The sequence below is a fragment of the Drosophila ananassae genome, chromosome 2L (assembly GCF_017639315.1).
Source record: "Drosophila ananassae strain 14024-0371.13 chromosome 2L, ASM1763931v2, whole genome shotgun sequence".
NCBI lineage: Eukaryota > Metazoa > Arthropoda > Insecta > Diptera > Drosophilidae > Drosophila > Drosophila ananassae.
The window spans coordinates 26,223,644-26,250,524 of NC_057927.1; the positions used below are offsets into that span (position 1 = coordinate 26,223,644).

The window sequence follows — 26,881 nt, forward strand, 5'->3', positions numbered from 1 at the left end:
TGAAGAATTATGTCTTTTTTAAAATTTTTGTTATTATTAAATTTATATTATAAAATAATTATTATTATTTTATAATTTTTGATTTTTAGGTGTTATCCAATCATTAACATACTATCATATGTTCTTATATGATACCTAAACTTTTTTTTTAACTTTGAAAAAAAAATATAATACTTTTGATTATGAAACAGAACAAAAAATCCCAAAGATTGCGTTTGTTTTTTAAAGATGCAATTTAATTTTGATATTGTAAGAAAACCTAATTTAATAACTAAAATAATTTGGCACCGATTATTAAATATGGGTCTTAAACACCCACTACTTACTCGAAACCCCCCGAATACTAGGTATAGTCCCCACAGACGAACAGACGATCATTATGCGCTTGTGTGGGTGTGCGGACTTCGGGTTTAACCGATCGGTTCAGACGGATCGTACACCATATAACGGCGCTTGAGGGCCCAGTTCGGTGTTAGTCGCTAATTGAGATCCACCCGGGACACCAGAGCAGGTCCAGAATTTCGAGAGCAACCCAGAGACGAGATCGTTCCGCGCACTCCGAATCAATTTCAATGGCCTGCTAAGAAAGAATCTGCGCCCCAAGCTAAGCTGTGATATAAATAGGAATCGCAAGACAAAAATAATAGAAACCAAAAAATATTACGCATTATTCTGAAGTGGAGCAAAAAATGCATTCCTTGGCAATAGTCGGACTTTTGTGGAGTGGCCTGATGGCTCTCAGTTGGGCGGCCACCACCCAACCACCGCCTTTGATTCGAACCCTCAGTGCCGGTGGGGATATAGGACCTCAGTTTAAATTGAATCAGGATACCGACAAGCCCAAGGAACCAGAAGGTAAGTCTCTGTCTAAAGAAACAACGCATTTGATGACAATAGAACGTGCAAAACCCTAACTAAAGCAATTCCACTTAGTACGTGAAATAATTTAAATTAGTTGAACTTGAACGGTTCTCTGAGTTAAATTATGTAACGAGTACTTAAGTAACTAGTGCTTTCAAGGTTTTTTCGAACGGATTAAGTTTGTGAGAGTTTAGGTAGGTTGTGGTTACAGTTTTTTTTTAATAATCCCTAAACAATATGAAAAAAATTATAAGTTTATAATCTAATTTAATTCGAAACCCCCTAAGAAAGCGCAATTAAATAATTTCAAGTAATTGCCAGACTGAACTGAACAATCAGATCGAATTATAGAATCTTTAGATCGCTGACCAGTAAAATTTGTGCTTAATCATAGACTTTTAATTTCATTGGGAAGCCAAAATTGGCAGTCAGGCAATGAAGCTTAACTGTAACCTGTCTCAGTGTCGAGGCCATTTAAAAGCGGGTGGCTGGCGGTGGGTGGCTCATACTTAAGGTACCTCGATTGAATATTAATTACACATCACAGAATAATAAACATCATCGCAACTGAGTCAGTTAATGCACGTTCCGAGTTGGGGAAAGGAAATGCAAAAGCCAAATGAGGCCTGCAACTAATTGATATGTATTATCTTGACTTCAAAAAAAAGAAAATTAATTTGGATTTTAAGACTATATTTTAATAATGCAAATTTCGATGAGAAAAACTTGAAATAAAAACCCCCCCAATAAAAATAAATAGTGCATAGTTTAAAATACATTAACCGTGCATCTATTAAAAATAAGTAGCTTTTGTTGGAATAATTAAAAAAAAAAAAGAAAAAACGTGCATAGAAAAAATAAATCTACATAACTAGTAGGCTGTTTAATGTGTCGAACTAGAAACGTTTTAAGTGGCAACTAGATTCAACTGGAGATGGGTAATTAATACGTGACTTACCCAACAATTTTCATCCCGACTTAATTTTAATTGTATTTCTATTCTATTTCCATTTCAGATGCGGAATTCTGGCATAAAGTGGCTCTCAACCAGTTGGAGAAGACGATCAAGCAGGCACAGCGGGTGAAGGAGAATTCCTACCAGAAGAAAGCCCGCAACATCATAATCTTCATCGGCGATGGCATGGGCATATCCACCATCAGTGCTGGTCGCATTTACAAGGGACAGTACCTGAAGCATGGAATGGGCGAGGAGGAGACCTTGGTGTTTGACCATTTCCCCAACACTGGGATGGCCAAGGTAAGGCATTCTTCTAAAGCTATTCTAGAAATTCTCCTAAATTCCATTAAAAATATATCTATTAACCTTACAGACCTACAATGTGGACAAGCAAGTGCCGGATTCAGCCGGAACTGCCACAGCTATCTTTTCTGGATCCAAGACCCACTACGGTGCCATCGGAATGGATGCCACGCGCTCCAAGAAGAACGGTCAGCAAGGACGCGTTCAGAGCGTCATGGAGTGGGCCCAAAAGGAGAAGAAGCGAACTGGAATAGTGACCACCACTCGGATTACCCACGCCACGCCAGCTGCAACCTACGCCCACATCTACGATCGGGATTGGGAGTGCGACACAGAGGTTCCCGCCGAATCAGTGGGCATTCATGTGGACATTGCCCGACAACTGGTGGAGAACGAGCCAGGCAATCGCTTCAACGTGATCCTGGGTGGTGGAATGTCTCCGATGGGCATCCTTAACGCCTCCGAAGTGCGTACAACAGTTTTCGAGGGACCCACGGAAACAATTTGCCGACGTGCCGATGGAAGGAGACTGCCAGAAGAGTGGCTGGCCCATCACGCCAACGACTCAGTTCCCCCAGCATTGGTTCACAACCGAAAGGACTTGTTGAACGTGGATGCCAAAAAGGTGGACCATCTAATGGGCCTTTTCCGCAACAATCACATCACCTACTCCGTGGCCAGGGAGGAGGGAGAACCGTCCCTGCAGGAAATGACAGAGGTGGCTCTGAAAGTCCTCGAAAGGGGCGAAGATTCCAATGGCTACGTGCTCCTGGTAGAGGGAGGCCGCATAGATCAGGGACATCACATGAACTATGCCCGGGCTGCTCTCCACGAGCTCTACGAATTCGATTTGGCCATCCAGGCTGCTGTGAATGCCACCGATCCGGACGAGACCCTCATTCTGGTGACTGCTGACCACTCACACGCGGTAACTTTCAATGGCTATGCCCTTCGGGGTCATGACATTCTAGGAGCTGCCAACTCCCATGAGAAAAACGATCCTATGATGTACGAGACCATATCCTATGCCAATGGTCCTGGCTATTATGACCACCTGGCCAATGATTCGAGGCCCCAGAACAGTTCCAATATGTGGATGCCACTGAAGCTTTTCACGGAAGAGGAGCGCGCTGCTCCCACCTACCGCCACCTAGCCGCTGTTCCCCGCAAGGACGAAACTCATGGCGGCGAGGATGTGGCTGTGTTTGCCTATGGTCCTGGCTCGAGCCTAATCCGTGGAGTTTTCGAGCAGAACTATCTTGCCTATGTGATGAGCTATACTGGCTGTCTGGGTCCTGCCAAGGACTTTGATGAAACGTGCAAGGATCACAAGGATAACGAAGATGAGCGGGAAGCTAGCGAAGCTAAAAGCAGTGCCACTGTTCTAGGAGTCACCCTGATTCCCAGTTTGGTTGCTGTTATTCTCGGTCATCTGTTGTAAATATGGGTTTTAATTAGTTTTACGGTTTATGTAGTTGAAGAAGAGATTTGTTGAAAAATTTACCAAATAGACAAACTTAAATATAAACACAAACAATGGATTCATTTAAATTAGTTTACTATTGCTCGCAATGACTCTTTCGCGCTTGTTTTTTATCGTTTCTTTTTATACATAACCTGTACAAGGCCTCCAAGAACAAATCAAACAACTTAGGACAAGGATAATATAGTCGTCTGAATGCAACAGCTATTAGCCCGCCTTGGCGGCAGGTACAGCGGTCTTTCCAGCAGCCGTCGCAGTAGCCGGAGCAGCCTCTGGTGCATCCAATATCTTCACACGATGCGCATCCACACACTGTCGGAATTGAGTTACTTCCTCCATGCATTTCAAAGTCTCGCCGGGATGAGCCCGATAGCAGGCCAGCAGTTGCGACTTCAGATCCTGGCAGGGAGGCACCTTGTGCGCCGCTGCAGTGCTCACAAATCGCTTGTGCACACTCTCCACTGCGTTGGCGTACTCTTTTTCCAGAATGGTGTTGGTCTTTTTGAGGTTTTCCTCCAGCTTCACCATGCGCTCCTTCCACAGCTCGTCGTTCTTGATCAGCTCCTGGTTCATCTGGCGCTGAACATCCGCCGCACTGATGGTGTGTCCGCCTCCTTGCACATAAATGGGCGTAGCGGCAGGGTAAACAGCCTTGGACGCGGGTGCCGGAGCTGCTGGCGAGGATGTGACAGGCTTTGCAGGCCCCTTTGGTGCCGCCGCCTTAGCTGCTGGCTTAGTATCCTCCGCGGCAGCTGAATGTTCCCGAGCTAAAACATGAAAATGTATTAATAACTAATTGCTAATTTCAACATTATTTTGGCATAAACAATGGCCAGTTTTGACAATTGTTGCATAACACTGGGCACTTCGAACTGCCAAATTCAGTTGATTGTTTATTAATATTTAATGTGGCTCACCCTGCTGGGAGATGCCAGCCTTCAGACGCTTGACCACATCGTCGGATATATCAATGACACCGGCAGGAGTTGGATTTTCCATCGAAACGGAACGAGGTTCACGGGATTGAGACTGTCGGGCTCCCATTTTTGGCTTCTCTTCTTCTGGGGTCTTTCAGGTAGCTGAAGCTCGAAACCCTGAAAGGCAAATAGTTTTTCAATGATAGCTGTCTTCTAATATCTGGTCAATCACTCTGATTTGTTTGTTTCGGCTTTTTTATTAACCTTTTCGGTGAAAAACTACGGGCCCAACAAATATGACGTGCTCAGAGTGACCTTAAAAAAACGTTCCAAAAATACCGTAAACTATATGCAAAAGTCAGCTGATTGCGATGTTGCCAGACAATTGAATTGTTATCGATATATATTCGACCGGATATGGACAAAATTTCAAAAATGTCAGTTTTTAATATCAGTTTTGAAATTATATTATAGCACTAACCTACAACATATGTTGTATGATTAATGATTATAGTTAATATGTCAGAGTTGTAATCACCTGTAAAAAATGAAACCATGAATTCCCATTCCCAAATCGAAAAAATATAATTTCCGATGTAATCCATTATTATTGTTTAAGCTTTTTAATGCCTCAGTTTGTAATTGTTATTATTATTGTGAGTGGTGTTGCTTATTTAGTGGCTTTTATTTTTTCACACATACATATTCATGTTAGGTTTCTTTTTGTTTTTTGTTTTTGTTTTTAATTCGAAATACTTGCTAATTACATAAATGTTGCGTGCACTTATTCATTAAATCTTTCGATTTCCGTTTTATCATACGTCTTCAGATTTGTTGAGTTCGTCTCTTGTTTTATCGGTTAATTAATTTTTTGTTTTGTTTTGTATTCCATATCACTGTTGGTGGTTTGTTAATGATTTTTCCCTCATAACGCTCATGATACTCCATATTTCCGGCCATAAGTTATTTAGTTCAAAAGTTCTATTCTCAATATACATATACAGTTAATTATACAAAATCCTCGAAATTACGCTTCGTGTTAATTTTTTAGTTTCTCTATTTTCGCTTATGCTGAATGGACTTTTCATACTCGATCGATAGGTTTCCATTTTTAGTGGCTCATAATTATTATGAATCAATTGTTAGTGTTTTTGCTTTTTTATATTTGTTTTTGAATTTGCGTTCTTTTTTGTTTCTCAATAAAATGCTAATTATTTAGATCTCTTGTATGCTAGGAGGAAAATCACACATATATTTTTAAATTTGTTTACGTGTTAGTTTAATTCGGATATTTCATATGTACACTTATTATTTGGTTACTAACTCGGTGTTGTTTCATTAACGTTCTATTTCATTGGGAGATTAGGATTGGGAGGGGATTTGAGGGAAGGGCTATCTAATGGAGGATCCCCGATCGCCGGCTGGTGTATACAAAGTTGGTCGAGTTACAAGGCGTGCACTTGGATATATGTATACTTGGTAGTTCTGATCAAAAAACATAACTGAGAAATCGAGTTCAGGTAAATCAACAAAACAATTTGTAAGAAATATCACGTAATGCATTTTATTTTAAGTTTTAAGTGGCTTCAGCAGCTCTCAGTGATCCGATTTTGTGTTTGATTAATTTATTAGTTCTTGGACTGCCAGCCGAGCACTCTGGGGTTTTACATTTTACGTGTTCTCATAAGATATAGTTCGTATATTTATATATATATTTTATCGTTTAAACCCATTTTTTTTGTTTGTTATTTATTTCTTGGCGCATTTAGAATTTAGATTTTGTTTTGTTTTTTTTTTTTGCATTTTTTTGTTTTTTATTTTGTTTTACGGTTTGGTATTACTTATAGACAAATTTCATATTATAGCTATAATTTATTAGCTAGCGTTATATAATTTTAGCGCCTAACATCGACTGTGTTGTGGGTGCTTCTTTGTATTAAATCGAAACGTTAATGCAAATTTGTTGTTTGTGTTTTATCTCTAAACGCTATTTATACGCTCTCTCTATCTTAGTTACATGGTTTTGTTGCATAAACAAAAGGGCCTATGCCTATCCTTCCGCTTGAGAAATGCGCGCAGATACGAAAAGGAAAAAAAAGGACTTTTAAATATGAAGGAAATTATATATGAACACAGTAACATAGGAGGGATCTTACAAATCGGAGCGTTGCTTAAAGCTAAAAAGAACGACGTCGCCGCCCCCGTCCTATATGATAATCGTTCGATTGCGCCCCGAAATCAGCTTCAGCTTCAGCTTAAGTTACATGTGGTTTATGATCCTTTTATGAATGGGTTTCGCTATCGCTAATACCTAGCCTAGGGGTTAGGGACACGTGCCTTACACGATCAGGGTGTCCTTTGTTTCTTTTACACAATTATTACACTTAGAATCAATTAATTATTTATATATACGTGTGGGTGTGTGTGTGATCTTGTTTCGAATATTTCAACATAGGTATGTTTATTTTTGCGATAATCTGCTGCTGCTTTGTTCAGTTGGGAGGGGATTCGTATCAATAACTGCAATTATCTGCATTGAGCCTGAAGATCTAGTGGCAGAATCGAAGTTATCAAATGCAAAACAGAATAAATGCTTGCTATCCTGGCTCCCAACCCCAGACTCTTCTCCAACTGCTGTGGTGGCTGCTATTTCTCAAATCAATTGAACAGGTTTGATGCCGTTTCTTGCAGCCAAGTTGCAATCGTTTATGTACTAAATTTATAAATTAAATTAATCATAGGCTACATAATTAATAATAAACGCGCCCGTTCAACATTCTGGAGCAGAAACTAAATGTCAAAAAACAAAACGTAAATGTACAAAAAAAAGGAAAGCGCTGCGCTTTGCTCTCGGATCTTCTCTTCTCTTCTCTGCTCTGCTCCTGCTCCTGCTCCTGCTCCTGCTCCTCTTATCTTCTCTATTCTGGCTCTTATGATTTCTCCTCGCTGACAGGGACCTGGTCCGCCTGCCGTTTCGGATACATTCAACATGTTTTACCGCATATATAAAGCAAGTATTATATATATTAGGTATATATATAACTCTATATTCTACATGTATAGTTGCTGAGTTTTTGTTTGTTTGTCTACTGTGTCGTGTCCAGCGTCGCATCTAAACGATAAAATATTATTTGGCGTTCCCCACGCCGCCGCCCTGCATTCCACCCACGCCGACACCACCACCGCCGCCGCCTCCGCCAGCGCCCCCTTGGCGCATCCGTATCGAGGGACGTCTTTCGGGTGTATCGTACGGTGGTCTCGACGAATTGGTGGCCGCCATCGAGTCGTCCATGTTGAGTCCGTTGCCTCCGATGAGCTGGCTTCCGTTTCCACCACCATTTCCGCCCACGCCGCCCAACATCGCCAGGCTCTGTCCGCCCTGGAGCTGTTGCTGGGCCGAACTGCCGCCACCGCCGAGCGCCGCATTCACCTTGTGCTGTTGTTGTTGATGCGACGAGGCAACGGCCGCCGCGGCCACCGCCGCTGCCGCAGCAACGGCATCGTGTCCCGCCTGACCATCACCACCGTCCTGCGCCTGCTGAATGGCCTGGGGATTGCGGGGACCACCGAACTTCAGCAGATTCCAGTCAAACACATAGTCGTAAGTGAAGCCCAGACGATGGAACAGATTCCGGAACAGCTTACGCAGGTGGCAGTAGTCTGGCCGCTGGTCGAAATGCATTTGGCGGCAGAAATTCAAATAGTTGACAAATTCGCTGGGGAAGCCCTTGCACAGCACCACGATCGAGGTGGAGAGCTTTTTCTCAGAGATGCGCTCGTACTTCTGTCGCTTGTTGGCGGCCTTCAGGCCCTGCCAGGGCAAGGCGCCCAAATTGAAGTACATCAGAACGTAGCCCAACGACTCCAAGTCGTCGCGTCGCGACTGCTCGATACCCAGATGTGTGTTAATCGAGGCGTAGCGAGCGGTGCCCGTGAGGTTCTTGTTTTCCCGATAGGGAATGTGTTTCAGCGAGCGTGCATCCCGGAACTTTTTGGCCAGGCCAAAGTCGATAATGTACACCAGGTTGCCCTTCTTGCCCAGGCCCATCAGAAAGTTGTCCGGCTTGATGTCACGATGAATGAAATCCCTCGAGTGTATATAGTCGATGCGAGAGATCATCTGGTCAGCCAGCAACAGTACCGTCTTTAGGGAGAAACGGCGCGAACAGAAATTGAACAGATCCTCCAGCGATGGACCAAGCAGCTCCATGACCATCACATTGTAGTCACCTTCGCTGCCACACCAGATGATCCGCGGTATCCCAATGCCTCCTTGCATCGTCTTGTAGAACTTTGACTCGATGTGGAGCTGCGGGTGTTTCGTGCGGATGCACTCCAGTTTGATGGCCACTTCCTCGCCGGTGTTGATTGTTGTGCCCAGGTAGATGTCACCGAAGGATCCCGAGCCGATCTTGCGGCCCAGGCGATACTTGTTGCCCACGCGAAGCTCCATGATGTGTGTTTTGTGTGTGTGAGTCTGTGTTTGATGACTTTTCTTCGGTTTTGGTTGGCGTCGAGGTACGATGCCTGTGATATGGGATAGAAAATGTGGAAAATTAGTGCTTGAAAATAAGAGTTTTCAGTTCTGAGATGCCCTACAAGGCAAGTCTCTCAATGTTTTCGCTGTAATTTCCCCTTCCGATGCTCACCTGGCGCTGTCCTTTCGTCTAGGCTCCTATTCCTTTATTTTATTTCTCAGAACAGACGCTCCAGGCTCTTGTGTACTCTGCAATAAGAGAAGACCTTGTTAGTGTTTGTGTAACGGTAATTGAGCGATGGAGGGGAGGGTAGCGGGCGAGGGAGCCTTTTTCTTTGGTTCTCTTATTTGCATTGGCCTACGTGATCAGAAGGCCCCACTGGAAGCCGCTCTTGTCACTCCTAAAATTGCAGCGTAAACAATTTTCAAAATCGCTTAATGTTTTTTCTTTTTTAAACTTTTGCGGTTGATAAGAATTTATTTAAAAAGGAAAACAACTTAAAGAGGGAAAAACAAAAGCAAAAACAGTACATATGCGGCTTTATCGAAGAAGACCGTTAGATAAGAGTGGCGCGGGAGAGGAGAGAGAGCCTGGAAACTAAGCCCCGCTCACGTTGGAAAGTGCAAGAGAAGGAAGCAGAAAAATAAAAAAAGATAAGAACCCGAACCTCGCACAAGGTATCAGCGTGTGGGTAGGGGAGGGGGGCTTTATTGATTACGAATGGGCTGAAATGCAAGATGCTGAACACAAAACATATGGTGAAATATAGCGCTTCTGGGTTGCTCGGTCGACATGACGACATCAACTAAACGCCGACCCATGATTCAGCAGCTCCAATACGAAACAAAAACAACAACAACGACGACGGCGGAGAGGGAGATAAAAGAAATGTGTGAGGAGTAAACAATTGCTGACAAAATAAATCAAACACAACGTAGCGCGGCTGAAAAAGTGCCACTTAAGCGACACTTTCAGCGGTGGAAAGCACAAACACCAGATAAATGACTGGAACGGAACGGAGAGGAAACAGAAAACAGAAAAGAAGCAACAAGCAGAAAGTTTTCACTTGCCGGGCAAATAAATGACAAAATTAAGTTTAATTGTTGTTTTACACTCTCTCTCTTGCTACTCTCTCTCTCTCGCGCTTTCTTTTGGTCGCTCACGCATTTCGATCTGTCACTCTCTTTTCCTTTACTCTCTCTCCTGTTCTAACCTCAAAACCTGTCTGTCTGTCTGGGAATCGGTGTTGTTGTTTTTGCTTTTGACTTTGATTTATTTAACACCTCGTTTCGTTTACCGAAATGTACCGTTTTACTCAAGCATGTTCTAGTTTCCTCCATACACCCATACATACATGCATGTGACACTCGGACTCAGCTGATTTAAAATGTTTATTTATGAAGTTGGAAAACGAAAAGCGAAATTATTTTCCAGAGTATTTGCCAGTTGCGACGGTTGAGCGGAAAAACCAACTGATTACAATTGCAAAACAGCTGCACGTTGCGTTGGCGGGTGCCGAAAAAGCTTCCGCAACCGAGCGAGCACCCCCACAAACAAAGAACAAAGAAGCGACGGGGGAGCGGAGGCGAGGCATGGAGAGTAGCCGAACACGAAACAGTTGTTCGAGCGGTCGGCGCCATCAAAATCCATTCCATTCCTCCGCAGAACCCAACCAACTGGCTAATATAACAATTCTATGTTTGCAATTAATTTTCGCAACGTCAATGGCCCCGGCGGTAGTGTAACGGGGCACTTCCAGATGCACTGCAGCGAATAACGGCAGTGATAAGAGGGAGCAGATAACAAGGGAAAAATACAGTGGGACAAAAAAGATTTTTTTTTTTACCTTTCGGCAATTTCGGCTTCCACTCCTGATCTGCTGGCGTCGCTGCTGCGGCTCTGCTGGCGTCGCTGCGCTGCGCTGCTCTACTCTGCTCTGCTGCTCACTTCACTTTACCCTTCTTGCCTTTCAATTCGAGACTGAAATCGAGACATGCGAATCGTTTAATTGGATTGAACGCAACGCAAGGAAAAACGGCGGCGAATTTTCAATTTTCTTTGTTTTAGCCAAGACTTGTTTTTGTTGTATTAGGCCCCATCTACACCAACACCATCCCACTTGGCTCACAGTCACACACACACACAACACACACACACAGACTCACTTTTGGGGCCACACGCAAGCGCATTTTACGCAATACTGCCAATACAAATAATACATTTTTACATTATGCTTAACAAATTCGCAACAAAAGATATATTTTGTTTAGTTTCAACTTTCTTCATGGCGCCCTCAACATTATTTCAATTCAATCGCTTTTTGGAATCTTTTGCCTCTATTCGTTTTCTTATCGTCTCTTTGCTGAGCTTCTGGGCAAGGCGCAAAAACAACGTTTGCGTTGCAAATAAACCGAAGAAAACACAATTAAGGCGCACTCAATTGTTAAGAAAATAAACGTCCAAACGGAACTTCACGACACAAAAAAACTTATGAGTCGTTTTTTTTCGCTGCCAAGCGAACAATATTCGTCTCGCTCGCGCTCTCGTTGTTTTTGCTGGGAGCACGTTGCTAGCCTGACTGTTTCAGCATTTTCACACCAACACCAGTGCACTCACGCAGGGACACACGTACACGTATGCGAATAAGACAAAGTTGCAGCTGCTTCAGTAAGGACGAATCTTTTCCAGGTCGGTTGGGTCGCGGCTTTCCTGGACGCGCACGGGACAATTCTACACAGACTCAGTGACCACTTACTTTTTCATCAACGGGGGCGCTCTTATTTATCAATTTGCTTGGCAATTTCGAAGAAGAAAAATCACAACGCCATCTTGATATTAGTGCGACCGCATTAGGGTAGGGTTGTTGATATCAAAATATCAATCTATCGATATACGTAGACACAAATTATATATCGTCGTATAGATTTCTCTTAATTATCGAAAATACCAATTTATTTTCGGTATTTTAAAACGTTTTTATCGATGTGCTTCTTTGTTCAACAATAACCCACTAAAATCTTTGGGGGGATTTTCACAACCACGTTATTTTTCCGATGCTTCTTTTTGCATGTTGCTTATAATTCTTATTGTGCAAAAATAGGATTAGAACGAAAGATCTTATTGTCTTTGGGCAATACAACACGTTAGAAACAAATATTTATATCGAAATATCGATGTATATCAGACATCAAAGATAAATAAAGATATCGGGGCTGCCAAGCCCGTTTTTTAAAAAGATTGGTGGAAAAACTTATTCCAAATATAGAACCATAGACAAGGGATTACCAAAAAAAATCCTAATTTTTCTGAAGCAGCATGAACTTAGCCGCCTTCAGGGCTTAATTCTAATAGGCATGGAAAGTTGAGATTGAGAATCGAGAGTTGAAATTACTTCAATATCTTAGAAAAAAGTATTTTAAATTCGTCCTTGATAATTACATCCTGGATATTTATACTCTAAAAATTCCATAAATGAAAAGCGTTTTAATATTCTATTTATTATTGAATGTTGAATGTTTAGATTTTTAACAATGAGAGTCAAGAAATGCTCATTTTCGTATATCTTTAGTTTTTTCCAATCTATTTTTTGTAAAACCAATTTTAGACAAAAAACCTTTAATTAATTAATTAACAATTCTATGATTAAAAATCAATTTTAATTACTTTTATTTAAATGTAATTTTTTAGAAAGTGCGGCAGCATTGTGGGAGGGAAAAAATACCTCTTTCGGGGATTAAAGTTTATCACCTGCCAGGCGGTCAATGCGGCCATATTTATTTTTTATTGAAACTATTTTTGTTTTATTGGACAGAACCGGAGGGAAACAATCGCCAAACAGATGTTCCTCAAACCCTATAGGCCCAAGAGCAGTGCTGCTCTGAAGGGATCCGAGAGCAAGAAGTTCCGCCAGCGCCTGGAGGCCGCCTACCCACATGTGCCGGTGGATCAGCTCGTGCCTGCCAAGGCGGCAGTCACCCAGCTGAAGATCCTCACCCACGGCGGTGTCCAGAGTGTCGTCTACTGCGTGGAGAAGCAGCCGATGTTCTTCGAGCTCGATGGGGGCCAGCTGGTGCCCACACTCTACACACTGTGGGCCGTGCCGGACATCCTGCCCTATTTCACCACCCACGAGGGCGTGCTGCCCAAACTCTCCAACGGAGCGGATCTCATGCTGCCCGGAGTGGTGCCCCTCGGCGTGGGACTGAGCATGTACGGGCACTACAAGAAGGGGCAGCTAAGTAAGTAGTTTATATCTCCTTCCACTCAGGAATGACCCCAATCCCATGTCCATTTTCAGTGGCCGTCAACCTGACGAACAACAAATCCGCCGTGGGCGTGGGCCAGTTGGCGCGCTCCAGCGACGAGCTGTACATGTGTGGAGGGCACGGCGTGGCCGTCAAGATGCTCCACCTTTTCGGAGACAAGCTCTGGTCCCACGAACCGAGTTTGGTGCAGCAAATTCCGATGGTCAAGACGAAAGCTCTCTCTGTTGACGATTTTCCTGCACTGGGCGCGGAAACGGAAAGAAAAAAGGTCGCAACTCCCACTCCAAGTGCTCCGGTAACCTTCTCCTCGGTGGCTCAGACAGAAGAACTGGAAACGAACACGGCCGCCTTGTCGTTGGACGACCAGCAATCCCAAGATTCGTCGGATGAGGAGCCCGATGAGGACGTTTCCCCCGAAGCGATCCTTAAAAATGCCTTCCTCTCTGCGCTGAAGAACAATGGAAAAAAGCTGCCACTGCCCCTGCTGACCAGTAACTTTTACCGGCTCTATGTGGTCACGGAGGCGGCAGAGCCAATAGACCTTAAGAAGACGCGGTATAAAAAGCTTTCCAATTTCCTGGCCGAGATGGTGGACCAGGGATTCATTGTTGTAAGGGAGGAGAGCAAGGGAGTGGACAAGATCATTTCCGTCGATCTGGAGCACCCCGAAGTGGTGAACTTTATCACCGACGTGAAGGCGAACGAAGCGAACGGAGCGGCGTCCGAGACCCCTCTGTTCCACTCCGAGTTGAAGGAAATGTATGTCGTCACGGACGCAACGGCGGCCTTTTTCACGAAGCTGAACTTCAAGCGAGGCGAAGGCATTCCAGCTGGTCAGATCAAGAAGATCGTGAGGGAATACGTGAGCAAGCACGGTCTCCTAAACCCGCTGACGAAGCTGGTCCAGCCGGATGAAACTCTCACATCGCTTTACGGCAACCGGGAGGCGTCGCTGAGCGAGATGTGCTCCCTGATCACTAGCAAAATGGAGCACTCCTACCAAATGTGCAGTGGAAAGGACACCAGCGGCAAGCCACTTATCCAAATGTCGCTCGCCACGAGATCTGGCAACAAAAAGGTCACCCTGGTGAGCAACATCGAGGCGTACGGCATCATTCTGGCCGAGTTCATAAAGCTGTGCAAGCAAGGAGCCGCCGCCAGCACCAGTGTGGTTAAGCTGCCACACCAGAAGCACGAACAGCTCCAAATCCAAGGCAACCAGGTGCGATTCGTGCACACGCTGCTGACCGAAACGTACAAGGTGCCGCCCAAGTGCATCCTCGGCCTGGAGCTGGCCAAGGACGGCAAGAAGAAGCGAAAATAGACCGGATAATAAATGTAGTTCCATCGGAATTGTTTTTGGGTGTGTCCACCACCCAACAAATCATTCATTCATATTGTCCAGTCCCCCCATGAACAATCCACCCTCCCCCTCCCCCCCCCCCCCCCTAAGGCACCCTCTAATACAACGCATTCCCCCCTCCCCTGCACCACTTCCCATTTAACCTCGGGACTGTGGCCGTTCTTGTTGCGGAGGTGGATGTTGGATCCCATTCACACATGCACACTCCAGCCACTCCAGCCTATTCCCTATGCCCATGTCGGCGCCGCCACCAGTCCTACTCAACGGCTTTCTCCACGGTACTCCTGGGTCTCTTACCATCCACTCCCCCCTCTGTCCCAATCCTAACACTACCCCCCTACTACCCCCCCTCCTTCTTCACTCCCTATTTCCCCTTAACCCCTCTTCCCCATCATTCTAACCCCACCCTCTCTCACCACCCCACACCTCCCCCCCAAACTTACAAATAAAACACACAACAAAACCCACCTTCACCCATACACCCATCAATCCCCTCATCCTCTCCCTCATAAACCTATTTCTTCTCACCTTCAATCTCAATCCCCCCACCCAACCACATTTTCCATCACCCTACTAACCCCTACCCCTTCCTATATCTCACCTATTACCTCCCAATATTCCACCCCATTTTTCCCACCCTTTCAATTTACCTACCTTCTACTCTCTTACACCAATCCCCTCATAACACTACTACTTTCATTCCTTTCACCCACGTATTATTATTTAATTTGTTGTCGAAGCTGCGGCGCCAGATCTGTACTTGGGCCTCACCGTACTTGGCGGCCGTCTCGGCCTTGTTCAGGCCAGTGAGTCCACCGTAGTGGCGCTCGTTCAGACGCCAGGTCTTCTGGATGGGGATCTCCTTGTGGCCGCTGGCCTGCAGGATGCTGGCGAGGGTCACCTGGGCGCGGGTCAGCACCGAGGTGTGGGCTACATCGAATTCCAGACCGGCCTCCTTGACGGCTTTGCCGGCGGCCAGAGCCTCCTCCTTGCCTGTGAAAGGTCACATTGGATAACAACAGTCACACTAAAGTTTATTTTGAAACAACAATTTTTGGAAAATTTTGAAGCCTTGACTTTTGAAATCACTAATCGTTATCAGTTTTTTGTTTTTATTTGGGTCTAAACTTTAGACTCTAAACTACAGAATAAATTTAAGTTTAAAAGCTAAAAATATCGATAAAAGGAATAATTTTTATGAGTTTTAAGACAAAATTTTCAACAAAAATTGTAGAATAAGTAAAAGTTTTGACCTTGAAACAATGTTTGGGGTGACTTTTTTATTGAATTTCAGGACTTTAGATTCGATTTTCATAAGATTTTAAATGTTTTTATTGCCAAATGCATATTATTTTTTATTTTTTAGTGAAGTTTACGACAAATAACTCCCACTTTATGTCATAAACACCAAGTTCTACCATCTTGACCCGTTCAATTTGTAAATTTTTAGGCATTTTCGAGTCAAGAGAGTTCTGCTTAAGGAATTCGGACTGTGGTTGATGTAATCTTACTCACCCTTCTCGCTGAGATTGGCGTCGAACCATCCGCAAAACTGATTCTTCTGGTTCCACTCGGACTCGCCGTGGCGGACCATCACGATCTTGTACTTGCCACCCATATTATTAGTAGTTTGGATTAATCTGCGGAAAATTGTGGACACTTAATCAGCCGCCTATTGGCTTTGCTCTGCGACTTCCAATTGAAAATCTGCTGAAATTTGACCTACAACGGCCCTCCAAGGTCGAACTTGTCACGGGGCGCTATCGATAAGTTGGGGGTGGTTTCGCATCGGGTTGGCAGCCCAGCCCCCCAATTCGATGTCTATCGGAACAGGGACCATCTCTGATTTGTGTGTTTTGATTTGCGCTTATGCAGGAAAACGATTTATTTTTTAAATATTAGTTTTCACCCGATTAGCGTGAACTTTTTGTGTTAAACCATGTGCGAGAAGGTCACGGCCCGCTGTAACTGGCTCCAAACGGCTGGGAATCAACTGGCCCACTTGGTGGTCACCCGTCTGGTGGACGACGACGTGTTTGTGAAGTGAGACAAAGGATTACACGCCCCAAAACTGGTTTCTGGTTACTAATTTCCCAATTCCTTTGTGTCTAGGCCCGAGTTGGACGATGTAATTAATGAGGAGCGCGCCGTGCTATTCGCAAACAGCGAGAATCCGCCGCCACCCTGCGAATTGCGCTTCCAAATCAATGCCCGTTTCAAAATCGCCGCTTTAACGCTGGTCTGCAGTGCTCCCAAGCTGGAGCTCTTCATTGGACCCTCGCAGGAGTACCTCGAAACCGTCTATGGGGTATGTGTTGAGGACGAGGATGCGGATGTGCCCGTGCGCCCCTACCGGTATGACATGGAAATAGATCGATCTGGCATTGCCCTTTTGAATCTTAAAATGCTGACTTGCGCCAACGAAATCTGCATCTATGGAGCCATGTTGCACATTGGTCCTAACCCCAACGGCATAACTACACAATTGCCCAGGCCTGTGGAAATTCAAAACGTCCAGGATTTGTTGCAAAAGGCAGGCAGTAGTATTGCCAAGGAGGAGAAAAAAACGGAAAAGTTGGAGTCCAAGGACGCCGAACCAGCCACCGACCTCTCAGTTATTAAGGATCTCATTGACAAAAGATTTCTTCAGCTCAACCAGTTAATTACCAAAAGGCTAAACGATTTCGAGGCCAAGCAAACCCAAAAACTCGATAGAATTCTCGCCCTGCTGGACAAAAAGCAGAGGTGAACTTCCGAATCACAACCAACTCTCAGCAGATTTTTTTTGTCCTTCATCTACATTTCATTGTATTTTTAAATGTTGTCAAGACTGTGGGTGTGCCTGGTTCGATTGTGATTAAATTACAATTTTTGAGTTCCCAATATGGGTATTTTAATAATTTTTTTTTGTTTTGTTTGCCATACATTATTTTGATGATAAGGACGGTGAATTGTCGGTAAATTTGTAACTAACTCAAGCGCCTAATAATATTTATTTGATATCAAAGAATTAAATATCATATTTTTTATATTACCAATGTAGTTTTTAGACTTTTTATTATTGTATTTTGTAACAGCTGATACGTCCACTTCACCAGTCAGCTGTCGAAAACTATTTTCTTTTAGGGATGACACAGAGCATCGATATCGATAACCACCTGTTGCCCTTTGTTTACATGTTTTCGTTCTGGCCAAATAGAAAGTTGGCTCAAAAGCTCATCATGGCCCAGATTAGTAGATAATATTAGTTGGAACCATGAGTTTGAGTGTCCGAGCCATTTTGGCCGTTGGAGGGGTTTTCCTGGGATGCTGCAGTGGCGTCGTCTTCCTGGAACTGCTCGTTAAACTGGACCCCGGGGCTGGAAATCTGATAACCGCTGCCCAGTTCGCCTTCATTGCCCTGGAGGGCTTCGTCTTCACCTCGAAGTTCGGCCTGGCCAAGCGAGTCATTAGCCTAAAGGACTACGGACTGTTGGTGATGATGTTTTTCATTACAAGCGTGTGCAATAATTACGTTTTCGAGTTTAATGTTCCCATGACGCTGCACATGATTATTCGCGGCGGCTCCCTCATATCCAATATGTGCCTGGGAACGCTAATTCTGAAGAGGAGCTACAGGATCAGTCAGTACATAGCAGTGGTTATGATCAGCGTTGGAATCTTCATCTGCACCTACTTCTCGAGCCGGGATGTGGCTGGGAAGAGGGAGCATTCAACGGAGGCGGATGTATTTTGGTGGCTTGTGGGTGTGGTCCTCTTGGTGGTTGCCCTATTCATTTCCTCTTACATGGGCATCACCCAGGAGCTGCTGTACCGGAAGCACGGGAAGTGTGCCCGGGAAGCCTTGTACTACACCCATCTCCTGCCGCTGCCTGCCTTCCTGCTGATGCACGAGAACATCCGGACGCACTGGCTCCTGGCATTCAAGGGGGAATCCCTTCACTTGCCCGTATTTGACCTGGCTGTGCCCCTCGTTCTAGTATTTTTGCTGGGGAACATTCTGGCCCAGCACCTATGCATCAGTTCCGTGTACACACTGACCACCGAATGCTCTTCCCTCACGGTTACCCTCATTCTAACCCTCCGGAAGTTCATCTCGCTGGTGTTTTCCATCGTTTACTTCAGGAATCCCTTCACCCTGTACCACTGGATGGGCACCTTGTTGGTGTTTGTGGGCACACTAATGTTTGCGAATGTGATAAGACTACCCCAAAGGGTAAAAAAGGACGATAAACAGGATTAGACTGGGAACTTTTTAAAGACTTTGTAAGACATTCCAGACTTTACAATATTAGTGATAAGGAGGGAACAGTATTTGTAAGGTTCTATATCGAATTAAATGGCATTTTTTACAAAAAAAGGTACAAACATTATGAGTTGGCTTTGTGACAAATAATATAATTGCATATACATTTACATTTACATTTAAGTACAAGTACAAGTAGAGACGAAATTAAAAATACAAGACTCTCATAATTGCTATGAAAAGATTGGGAGTTTGGCGCTGGACGATCTGCCAAAGCATCCCGACTTCTTTGGCGAAACTGAAATGGTAAAACAATCGACATAAACACTAGACATAAATGCAGTTGCAGCTGCGACGACATCTAATACTGCTGCAGTCCTGACCGCACGGATCCTCGGCACGGCATCTTACGCCCGCTCCTCGTTCTGCAGCCACTTGACGATCGACTTGTAGTTGCGGTTCATCCAGTCCACACTGGTCTCGATCTGCTCCACTATCTGCTGGACCGGCCTGCCATAGTCCCAGCGGGCGTCCTTCACGAAATTCTCAAACTCGCTCAGCTGGAACTTGGAGTTGAAACGCTTGGTGGCGAATTTGAAGAGCGTGTGAATGTGCGACATCTGCGAGCCCATGCTGGAAGAGTTTCAAGAATGTTACACTGTCTCTCCATCTGTGGGGACTAGAAGGACTCACTAGGCGTTGATTTCCTGCCAGTTGTTGCGCAGAAAGTCAAAGGCGATCTGCTGACCCACCACGGTACTGGACACTGCGGCAAACACCCGGAACAGATCCTGTTTGCGAATGTGCTGGCCGGCGACACTGCGGCGCAGATAGCGGTACAGCAGCCAGGGCTCCTTGGAGCAACCAAGGGCACTCAGCAGCAGATCCTTTTCGCCGGGCACATTCGTCTTCAAGTACCGATCGAAGGCGAAGTCCCACTCGTACTCGCTTCCGTACTGTATGGCCGCACAGTACACCACTCCTCGGAGGTTGGGAGAAATCCTGTCAAGAATTTATTGTAATACACTGAGAACTTTAGCTTATATCCTCTTACGGATTGTTAGCATCTGGATTGGGGGTCTGGACCCAGTTCTGGAAGTGCCTGCTGGCCTCGGAAATGCACTCCTGGTGGCCCAAATGGCAGGCCACAGCTAAGATGTCGGCGCGCTTCAATTGAAGCAGAATGTCCTCCGACTCGCCCTGCGAATCATGGAATCCCACCTGGTCGTAGACCCTCTTAAGCTTCTTCAGCAGGTAGTTCTGAGTCCAGAAATTAATAAATTAATTAATTTAAAAGAGGGAACTATTTGAAAACCCACCTTGAGCAAGTCATAGTCCCCAGAGTTGACGAACATGGAGTCGATGAAAATAAAATTACTACTGGCCGCCTTCCAGGGCACATGGCCCAGCTCATGGCCCAGGTAGCGGGTCAGGTTCATGGCCGTTTCGTAGGGTATGTAGGAGCCTCTGGCCAGGTTCATCACATCGTCGAGAAGCTGGGCCCGATTGGCCGGAGCAATCTCCTCGAAGTGCTTCTCGTCCATCAGATGGCTGGTGATGGCCCACCAGTTGTCCGGGTCGTAGTTGACCCGGTAGTAGCCGGTCTGCTGGATGTTGAATATGAACCACTTGGCAGTGGAAAGGTTCCTGTTTTCCAGCTCGTACGTCTTCGTGCGAGGCATCCATGTCGTTGGTCGCGTGTTGGCGAAGTTCAGCTCCGCGGCAGTGGTGAAGGTAATGGGTATCCACCACAGGAGGCTCTCGTCCTCCCTGGTGGTGTTGGTGTACACGAACCGCACCTGCTCCAGGCGTACTACATTGGAGTTGGGATGACGCGACACCTTCACTACCGGATAGCCCGTTTGCAGGGTCCACGTGTCCATTATCTCCTTCACACTTCGGCTCCGATCCAGCAATCCCGAAGACTTGGCCTCGTTTGTGAGGAAGTGCCACAGATCGTCCTGGGTGGCGGAGTTATAGGCCCTGAGGAGTAAGTCATAAAGTTTATTATGCAATCCTAGTGAGGTTCTGGAAGCCCCAACTTACATTTCTTTCAAATACTTGCTGAGACCCCGCCGGAACACCGGGTTGGTCAGGAAATGAGCCATCATCCGGATAATAGTGGAGCCCTTGGCGTAGGATATCTTATCGAATATCTCGGATATCTCCTGGGGATTGTAGACCTCGTGCGAGATCTGGTGGGACGTGGAGAGGGCGTCCAGCTGGAACACAGTCTGCAGCTCATTCACCACAAACTGGTCCAGCTGCTTCCACTCGGGAGCCACTGCGTCCGCGGTTAGGTATTCCATGTAGCTGGCGAATCCCTCGTTCAGCCAGATGTCCGACCACCAACTGGGCGTCACCAGGTTGCCGAACCACTGGTGGGCCAGTTCGTGGCCCACTACCGAGACCACGCGCTGCTTATTGTTCGCTGTGGCCACGCCGGGATCGTAGAGCATGGCCGTCTCCCGGAAGGTGATGAGGCCCCAGTTTTCCATGGCACCAGCCTGGAACTCGGGCAGGGCAATCATGTCGATCTTCGGCAGCGGGAATGTCGTGTTGAAGAAGTCCTGGAGGAAGGTCAGGATCGTGGGACCCACCGACAGGGCATACTGCGCGGACTTGATGGCATCGGCCCGCGCCCAAACGGAGAAGTTGCCGGAGGAGATGTGCGTGAAGTCGGAGATGGCGTAGGCCACCAAGTACGTGGACATTGGCAGGGACTCGGCGAAGTGATCCCAGACATAGTTGGGTATGGTGGGGCTGCAAGGAAACAGGGATTAGCATCTTGGCAGCGAGACTGACACCAATACGTACTGGTCCTGGGTGGAAACAATGGGCATGTTGGAGACGGTGGTCATGTTCCTGGGCCTGGCGATGTGCAGAGTGAAGTTGGCCTTCAGAGCCGGCTCGTCGAAGCAGGGAAAGGCGCGACGGGCATCCGTGGCCTGGAACTGCGTGGAAGCCACCCACCTGAAAAGGGACTAGCGTGAGATTCCCTCCTTCCTGGCGAAACTCCTCCACTCACCTGGTTTCGTTGTGGACCTCGTAGGAGCTGCGGTAGAAGCCCTGCAAGAAGTCCTGTATGATTCCATCGAACCGCAGGTGGACCACATACTCCCCCCCACGGAGCAGCTTGTCGTACAGCTCGATGACGAAGAACTGCTTCGCTCCGACCAGGTACTGCTTGTGGATCCTCAGGCTGTCGCCGTCTAGTTCTCCGCCCGGGAGCACGCGATGGACTGCGGCATCGCTGCGCGAGATGTTCAGCTCCTCGGCGTGCATGGTGATGTTGTAGCAGTCCTCCAGCACTCGGATGCGGATCTGGACACTGCCGGTGAAGCTGAAGTTGCCGCTGAGAAGCGGCTCCAGGGTGATGTTGTACTTCAAAGGGCGGATGGAGCGCGGCAGGCGCACGTCCCGGTCGTACTTGGGCGCGCCGTCGTCCTGGCTGGACTTGGGCTTGTTGCGATGGACACTCGTGCAGATGATCTCCTCGCCGGCCTCCGCCTGGAGCTGGGCACACGTGGCGAAGTTGTAGACTATGAAGCCCACCGCCAGCAGAGTGCAGATGAAGAAGGACACCAGCAGGACAGCCGTGGTCAGGGAGAGGCTGTAGTGACGCCCCGACCGCGAGAAGGTGGTGGTGGTGGTGGGCGTGGCGGCGTTGGTGGATCTGTTCTCCATGCTGAGGTTCTCGTGCAGCGGTATCTCCTTGACGACCATGGTGGCTGCAAGTCGGACATACAGATATCTCTTTCAATTCAAGCTCAAAATTATCAATGAAATTAAACTCTAGACAGGCACGATCCTTGAAAACAGGAAGAAGTTATAGTCTTATCGAGGATCTGGAGGTGGAGTCCACCACTTCCACTTCCGCTCTGGCGCACAATACCAGCCAGTAACTGGATACCCAGCTGCAGGTTGCCCATTTAGCAATCTGGGTTCCACTTAAGTGGTTTCTTTGGCCTCGAGGCCAACCCTTCTGGCTGTCCTGTCTTCTGATTAAACTGTGCATGTGGGATGTCCTTGCGGGAAGCCACAGAAAGGGTTCGTAACTGTGATATTAACTCATTTTCATGAAATTAAAAACACTCCCTTTGTTACAGGCTTAGTTACTGGTTTTTTGCAAACCAATTGCAATAAAAGTTACACCGAAACTTGCTGTTTTTTATGGGTATTATGGAAACTAATTTTATCCCCAAACAGGTAGACCCTCAACACGAAGCTATTCGATATAAAAACTGAACGAAAAATCTACTTTACTCTGCTGGCTTACGCGTCTAGCTTAATAACTGGCTTTTGTTAGGAGAACTTATGTCACCGGGCGGGTTTTTTTGTTGCAGATACACATGCACCTGGTCGGATGGCTATTATACGGACGGGGGTGTTTCCCCAATAGCCAGACTCTATAATAAATTTATTTAAATTCTCGATAATTCCCAGATTAACTCCCAGATGCAAGTGACTGTATCAGATCCTACGCACATGAGTTGGAGATTGATTTGCATCCGAAAGATACTATACTATAAGGAACTATACTAAGCTAGGATGGGTTATCGAAATGTCAACGCCCCTTGAACCACATTCTTCAGGGTGCTCCGAGACTGCGACTCATCCCAGTGCTATTATCAATTGGCAAAAGTTTAAGCACGAATCGAGCGGACAACAACAGCCGCGTAAGTCACCAGCTCACATTCATGCAAATACGTCCGCCGGCTAATTGAGTTATGGCATTAATTTGATCCGCCCCAGCCCCACTCCTCTCCTCCACCCGCTACTATATAGTACGTTCTTGTGCTGCCTCCTTTATCGGATACTGCCTCTGCTGTTTTTTGTTTTTGCAAATTATTGCAATTAAACGACGACAACTACGAGCAGAAGTCAGCCCAGATGCTGACACGATGACCTTCATTAAAATAAGGCTGCAAATGATACGATGTCAGGCCCTCGCCTCCCACCCGCCTCCTGGGGGTTCCAATTTATAGCAATATTTCATTGATAAACTGCGTGTAAGCCGATGGCTGTGGGTCAGCATATGGTGGCGGCTAAAGTTTTTACACTCGAAGAAGCGTTAGGGGATTTTAAAGGACATTTTGGGTGGGGGGACAAGATCTGACAAGTCTTTACTTCTAAACTCTAGCGATGGTAGTTTAAACTGCACACTAAAGTTTCCATTATTTTCATTATTAAAAAAAATTTTGGAATAATATCTTTGAACCAATTTATTTATTTATTTATTTATAAAAAGATACCTTATAGTTTAAAACTAAAGTTTAAAAAAAGGCTGAAGTTTTTACACTCGAAGAAGCGTTAGGGGATTTTAAAGGACATTTTGGGTGGGTGGACAAGATCTGACAAGTCTTTACGTCTAGAGATGGTAGTTTAAATCGGACATTAGAGTTTTCATTAATTTCATTCTCAAATATAATTTTGGACCAATATCTTTGAACCAATTTATTTATTTATTTATTTTAAAAAAAGATAGCTTCTAGTTTAAAAGTAAAGTTTAAAAAAAGATAAAGTTTTTACACTCGAAGAAGCGTAGGGGATTTTAAAGGACATTTTTGGTCTTTTACTTCTAGAGATGGTAGTTTAAAGCGGATATTGGAGTTTACTTTCAAGTCTTCTTTTAGGGGGTCATACCGTGTGGCGCGCTCAGGAAATAGGTTTTTTCGTAAATTCGTTTTAAAACATTATTAGAATAGTTGGAAAAAAGATTTTTAAAAATTCGAAGTAATTTTAAATTAAATAACAAAAAATTTAATCACCCGATACCGTGGAAGAACTCTGAGCATATTTTTATATTTATATTATATTTTTTTATTACAGAATTTATATTTTTGTGGTTTAAGTATTTATATTTTAATGAATAAATCAAATTTAAAAGCACTATCTGCTTCACAAATTTCTTGAAATTTCAAATTTCTTAAATATCTAAAAAATAACAACTAAAAAACAAGTCGCCACACTTACTTTCAATCTTAAAAATAGTTTTGGAATAATATGTTTGAACCAATTATTCGTTTATTTATAACTTATAGTAAAAAGTTGCTTATAGTTTAAAACTAAATATTAATAAGGGGGTAGAGCAATAGCTACTAGACTAGGAACAGCCTTCAGATCCATCTTTGAACCAACTATTTTTTTCAGTGTGCTCAATTAATTAATACGAGGACATGGATGTCTGCCGGCGGAAAGGCGGACAGTGACAAATCATGCGGGGCTGGGCGTGGCGGGGCTGGGCGAGGCGATAGGCCGGCAGAAGTCTTGTAAATATTGGCTATTCGCACACCCACGATTAAGCCATTAATTTTTAATCGCTCGGCGGCTCGCTCTCGGCCTCTCCTGCCGCCAAACTGACACGGATAAAAAAAGTCCGCGAGAGCAAATTTATTAGCCGCCGACTGATGGGGGGCGCGTGTGTGAAAGTGTGTGTGTGTGTGTGGTGGTGTGGGGGGGTGGTGATCCGGAATAAAGAGCCGATCGGTAGCTGGGCGGACAAACAATTTGCACGGGGGCTCTAATTGAATTTCGGCCACTGCCCAGTTGATTTCCATCCACAAGCCCGGCCCCGGGCTAGTCAATAGAACTAGAGATCTCCCAAAAACTAATGGTCGTAAAGCATCGGGAGCATCGTATTTATGGTTTCTGCGTGAGGCTTTCATAAAATAATACAAATAATGTGCGCGATTTATTTTATTTCAAAAAAGTGTTTGTATTAATCGATGCCAGATGCCGGGGCAAACTTGAAAAACGGTTTGCAAAATAAACAAAATGGTACGGCCGGCGAGCGTGCAGAAATAAAAACCCAATTAAACGAAGTGTTGATTAGTCAATTACCTTCCGACGTGCAAACAGCAGCCGGCATCTATCTACACCTTAAAAAAATTCAAAACTCTTTTTTATTCAAAAAGATACAAATTTCACTAAAGTATGGGTGTTTTTCTGAAAGCGATCCTAAACACTTTTCGGCTTATAATTTTATTTGAATTTTTTTAACTGTATAATTTTTTAATATTTAATTTGGTAAGTTCAGGTGCACCCTGAAACCTGGAACGTGGGAATGATTTAATTTACCGTTTTACTCCGTCCTGGATCCTCCTCCTCTCGCTTACACCTTTACGGTTATGCTGGCGCGACACAAGTGCAGGCTGCGGTTACCCACCCACACTGGTACACTGAACCAAAACACTAACGCAATTACAACTGCGGTTGCAGGCACACGCTTCTCACTGGCTAAAATGTAAACAAATCACTGGCTAATCAAAATCCAATTTGTCCCACAGACAGAACAGACAGTAACTAACTAAAATAGTTCCTACTTGTTTCGCCCGAAACGGAAAGCACAACCGCTCCGCGTAACGGTTCAGAACGGAATAAGCTGACAGCCAGATGGAAGCCTCGTCGGGAGCATAATGAGAAAGGCGAGGGAGAGATCGCACGACGGAATATATCAATTTCTGTGCGTTAGGGTGGGCACCCACTCTACAATATTCCACATTATTCTCTTGTTTTTAGAGTTGAAAAAAATAATTAATAAAAATGGGTTTCTAACAAATAATGTTTTTATCATATTCTAATTGGTGTTTGTATCAGAGACCAACAATGATTTTTAATTTAAAACTAACAAAATATTGATTACTTATTGGTTTATTCTTTGAAAAAATAAAATCAAGCCTAATCAGTATTTATTCGCTCAGATATCACTAAATTGAAGATTGCTTTATCATTATTAAATAATTTAAATATTTGAATGCATATCTTCTTAAAGCAAGTATTCAGGTATAAATTAACACCATGATTTTTCATCGATCGCTTTCGTACTATTAAAAATTGAAATTTTATGATTTAATTTTTATTTTTTTGCTCAGTAGATAATGATTAATAATGATTAATTAATAAATAATCATTGATTATTCTCGATTTTCATGTTTTCGGTCATAAAATATTTTTAAATAAAACTCATAATAATAACCATCCCTGGCTTTTTTCAATTATGGTTTA

At 44.8% G+C, this 26,881-nt stretch overlaps 8 protein-coding genes across 12 annotated transcripts; 4 read left to right on the forward strand and 4 right to left on the reverse strand.

The window, feature by feature from the left end:
* Positions 1–463: 463 nt before the first annotated feature.
* On the forward strand, positions 464–3,663 carry LOC6505584 (alkaline phosphatase 4). Its single transcript, XM_001964613.4, has 3 exons — positions 464–855; positions 1,878–2,119; positions 2,193–3,663. Exons 1-3 carry the CDS (start codon positions 690–692, stop codon positions 3,561–3,563), a joined length of 1,779 nt encoding a protein of 592 aa, XP_001964649.1. The 5' UTR covers positions 464–689; the 3' UTR covers positions 3,564–3,663.
* Positions 3,664–4,893, reverse strand: LOC6505937 (MICOS complex subunit MIC19). The gene is made up of 3 exons (XM_001964612.4): positions 4,787–4,893; positions 4,523–4,699; positions 3,664–4,372 (listed from the first exon to the last, which is right to left on the reverse strand). The coding sequence occupies exons 2-3, from the start codon at positions 4,647–4,649 to the stop codon at positions 3,813–3,815; spliced, it is 687 nt and encodes a 228-aa protein (XP_001964648.1). The 5' UTR covers positions 4,650–4,699; positions 4,787–4,893; the 3' UTR covers positions 3,664–3,812.
* A 290-nt stretch (positions 4,894–5,183) lies between these two features.
* Positions 5,184–11,891, reverse strand: LOC6505935 (discs overgrown protein kinase). Of its 4 annotated transcripts, none has more exons than XM_014905365.3 (4): positions 11,756–11,891; positions 10,847–10,980; positions 9,172–9,248; positions 5,184–9,049 (listed from the first exon to the last, which is right to left on the reverse strand). In XM_014905365.3, exon 4 carries the CDS (start codon positions 8,973–8,975, stop codon positions 7,650–7,652), a length of 1,326 nt encoding a protein of 441 aa, XP_014760851.1. In that variant the 5' UTR covers positions 8,976–9,049; positions 9,172–9,248; positions 10,847–10,980; positions 11,756–11,891; the 3' UTR covers positions 5,184–7,649. The 4 variants fall into 4 exon arrangements, with proteins under 4 accessions (XP_014760851.1, XP_014760850.1, XP_014760852.1 ...); XM_014905364.3 differs by having other exon boundaries at positions 11,633–11,757; XM_014905366.3 differs by lacking the exon at positions 11,756–11,891 and adding an exon at positions 11,166–11,597.
* An 846-nt stretch (positions 11,892–12,737) lies between these two features.
* On the forward strand, positions 12,738–14,634 carry LOC6505585 (eukaryotic translation initiation factor 2D). Its single transcript, XM_001964610.4, has 2 exons — positions 12,738–13,238; positions 13,298–14,634. Exons 1-2 carry the CDS (start codon positions 12,839–12,841, stop codon positions 14,587–14,589), a joined length of 1,692 nt encoding a protein of 563 aa, XP_001964646.1. The 5' UTR covers positions 12,738–12,838; the 3' UTR covers positions 14,590–14,634.
* Positions 14,635–15,307: 673 nt separating this feature from the next.
* Positions 15,308–16,389, reverse strand: LOC6505934 (phosphoglycerate mutase 2). The gene is made up of 2 exons (XM_044714166.1): positions 16,144–16,389; positions 15,308–15,621 (listed from the first exon to the last, which is right to left on the reverse strand). The coding sequence occupies exons 1-2, from the start codon at positions 16,244–16,246 to the stop codon at positions 15,308–15,310; spliced, it is 417 nt and encodes a 138-aa protein (XP_044570101.1). The 5' UTR covers positions 16,247–16,389.
* A 44-nt stretch (positions 16,390–16,433) lies between these two features.
* Positions 16,434–17,670, forward strand: LOC6505586. Its single transcript, XM_001964608.4, has 2 exons — positions 16,434–16,671; positions 16,741–17,670. The coding sequence occupies exons 1-2, from the start codon at positions 16,568–16,570 to the stop codon at positions 17,375–17,377; spliced, it is 741 nt and encodes a 246-aa protein (XP_001964644.1). The 5' UTR covers positions 16,434–16,567; the 3' UTR covers positions 17,378–17,670.
* Positions 17,671–17,767: 97 nt separating this feature from the next.
* On the forward strand, positions 17,768–19,005 carry LOC6505587 (UDP-xylose and UDP-N-acetylglucosamine transporter). The gene has a single exon (XM_001964607.4). It carries the CDS (start codon positions 17,885–17,887, stop codon positions 18,869–18,871), a length of 987 nt encoding a protein of 328 aa, XP_001964643.1. The 5' UTR covers positions 17,768–17,884; the 3' UTR covers positions 18,872–19,005.
* Positions 19,006–26,297, reverse strand: LOC6505933 (aminopeptidase N). 2 transcript variants are annotated; one of them, XM_014905363.3, is made up of 9 exons: positions 26,200–26,297; positions 25,955–26,113; positions 21,903–22,605; positions 21,692–21,847; positions 20,921–21,637; positions 20,194–20,857; positions 19,929–20,134; positions 19,568–19,876; positions 19,006–19,507 (listed from the first exon to the last, which is right to left on the reverse strand). In XM_014905363.3, the coding sequence occupies exons 3-9, from the start codon at positions 22,598–22,600 to the stop codon at positions 19,282–19,284; spliced, it is 2,976 nt and encodes a 991-aa protein (XP_014760849.2). In that variant the 5' UTR covers positions 22,601–22,605; positions 25,955–26,113; positions 26,200–26,297; the 3' UTR covers positions 19,006–19,281. The 2 variants fall into 2 exon arrangements, with proteins under 2 accessions (XP_014760849.2, XP_001964642.2); XM_001964606.4 differs by having other exon boundaries at positions 25,955–26,297.
* Between the last annotated feature and the right edge of the window lie 584 nt (positions 26,298–26,881).

Bases quoted from the DNA above. Each gene is read 5' to 3' on its own strand.
- LOC6505584 (XM_001964613.4), top strand. From the start codon at position 690: ATGCATTCCTTGGCAATAGTCGGACTTTTGTGGAGTGGCCTGATGGCT. The intron at 856-1,877 runs GTAAGTCTCTGT...TTTCCATTTCAG, and splicing joins CAAGCCCAAGGAACCAGAAG to ATGCGGAATTCTGGCATAAA. The intron at 2,120-2,192 runs GTAAGGCATTCT...TTAACCTTACAG, and splicing joins CCAACACTGGGATGGCCAAG to ACCTACAATGTGGACAAGCA.
- LOC6505937 (XM_001964612.4), bottom strand. From the start codon at position 4,649: ATGGGAGCCCGACAGTCTCAATCCCGTGAACCTCGTTCCGTTTCGATG. The intron at 4,373-4,522 runs GTGAGCCACATT...TTCATGTTTTAG, and splicing joins GGCTGGCATCTCCCAGCAGG to CTCGGGAACATTCAGCTGCC.
- LOC6505935 (XM_001964611.4), bottom strand. From the start codon at position 8,975: ATGGAGCTTCGCGTGGGCAACAAGTATCGCCTGGGCCGCAAGATCGGC.
- LOC6505585 (XM_001964610.4), top strand. From the start codon at position 12,839: ATGTTCCTCAAACCCTATAGGCCCAAGAGCAGTGCTGCTCTGAAGGGA. The intron at 13,239-13,297 runs GTAAGTAGTTTA...GTCCATTTTCAG, and splicing joins CTACAAGAAGGGGCAGCTAA to TGGCCGTCAACCTGACGAAC.
- LOC6505934 (XM_044714166.1), bottom strand. From the start codon at position 16,246: ATGGGTGGCAAGTACAAGATCGTGATGGTCCGCCACGGCGAGTCCGAG. The intron at 15,622-16,143 runs GTGAGTAAGATT...GACCTTTCACAG, and splicing joins CGCCAATCTCAGCGAGAAGG to GCAAGGAGGAGGCTCTGGCC.
- LOC6505586 (XM_001964608.4), top strand. From the start codon at position 16,568: ATGTGCGAGAAGGTCACGGCCCGCTGTAACTGGCTCCAAACGGCTGGG. The intron at 16,672-16,740 runs GTGAGACAAAGG...CTTTGTGTCTAG, and splicing joins GACGACGACGTGTTTGTGAA to GCCCGAGTTGGACGATGTAA.
- LOC6505587 (XM_001964607.4), top strand. From the start codon at position 17,885: ATGAGTTTGAGTGTCCGAGCCATTTTGGCCGTTGGAGGGGTTTTCCTG.
- LOC6505933 (XM_014905363.3), bottom strand. From the start codon at position 22,600: ATGGTCGTCAAGGAGATACCGCTGCACGAGAACCTCAGCATGGAGAAC. The intron at 21,848-21,902 runs GTGAGTGGAGGA...GTCCCTTTTCAG, and splicing joins GAGGTCCACAACGAAACCAG to GTGGGTGGCTTCCACGCAGT. The intron at 20,858-20,920 runs GTAAGTTGGGGC...CTTACTCCTCAG, and splicing joins AGCAAGTATTTGAAAGAAAT to GGCCTATAACTCCGCCACCC.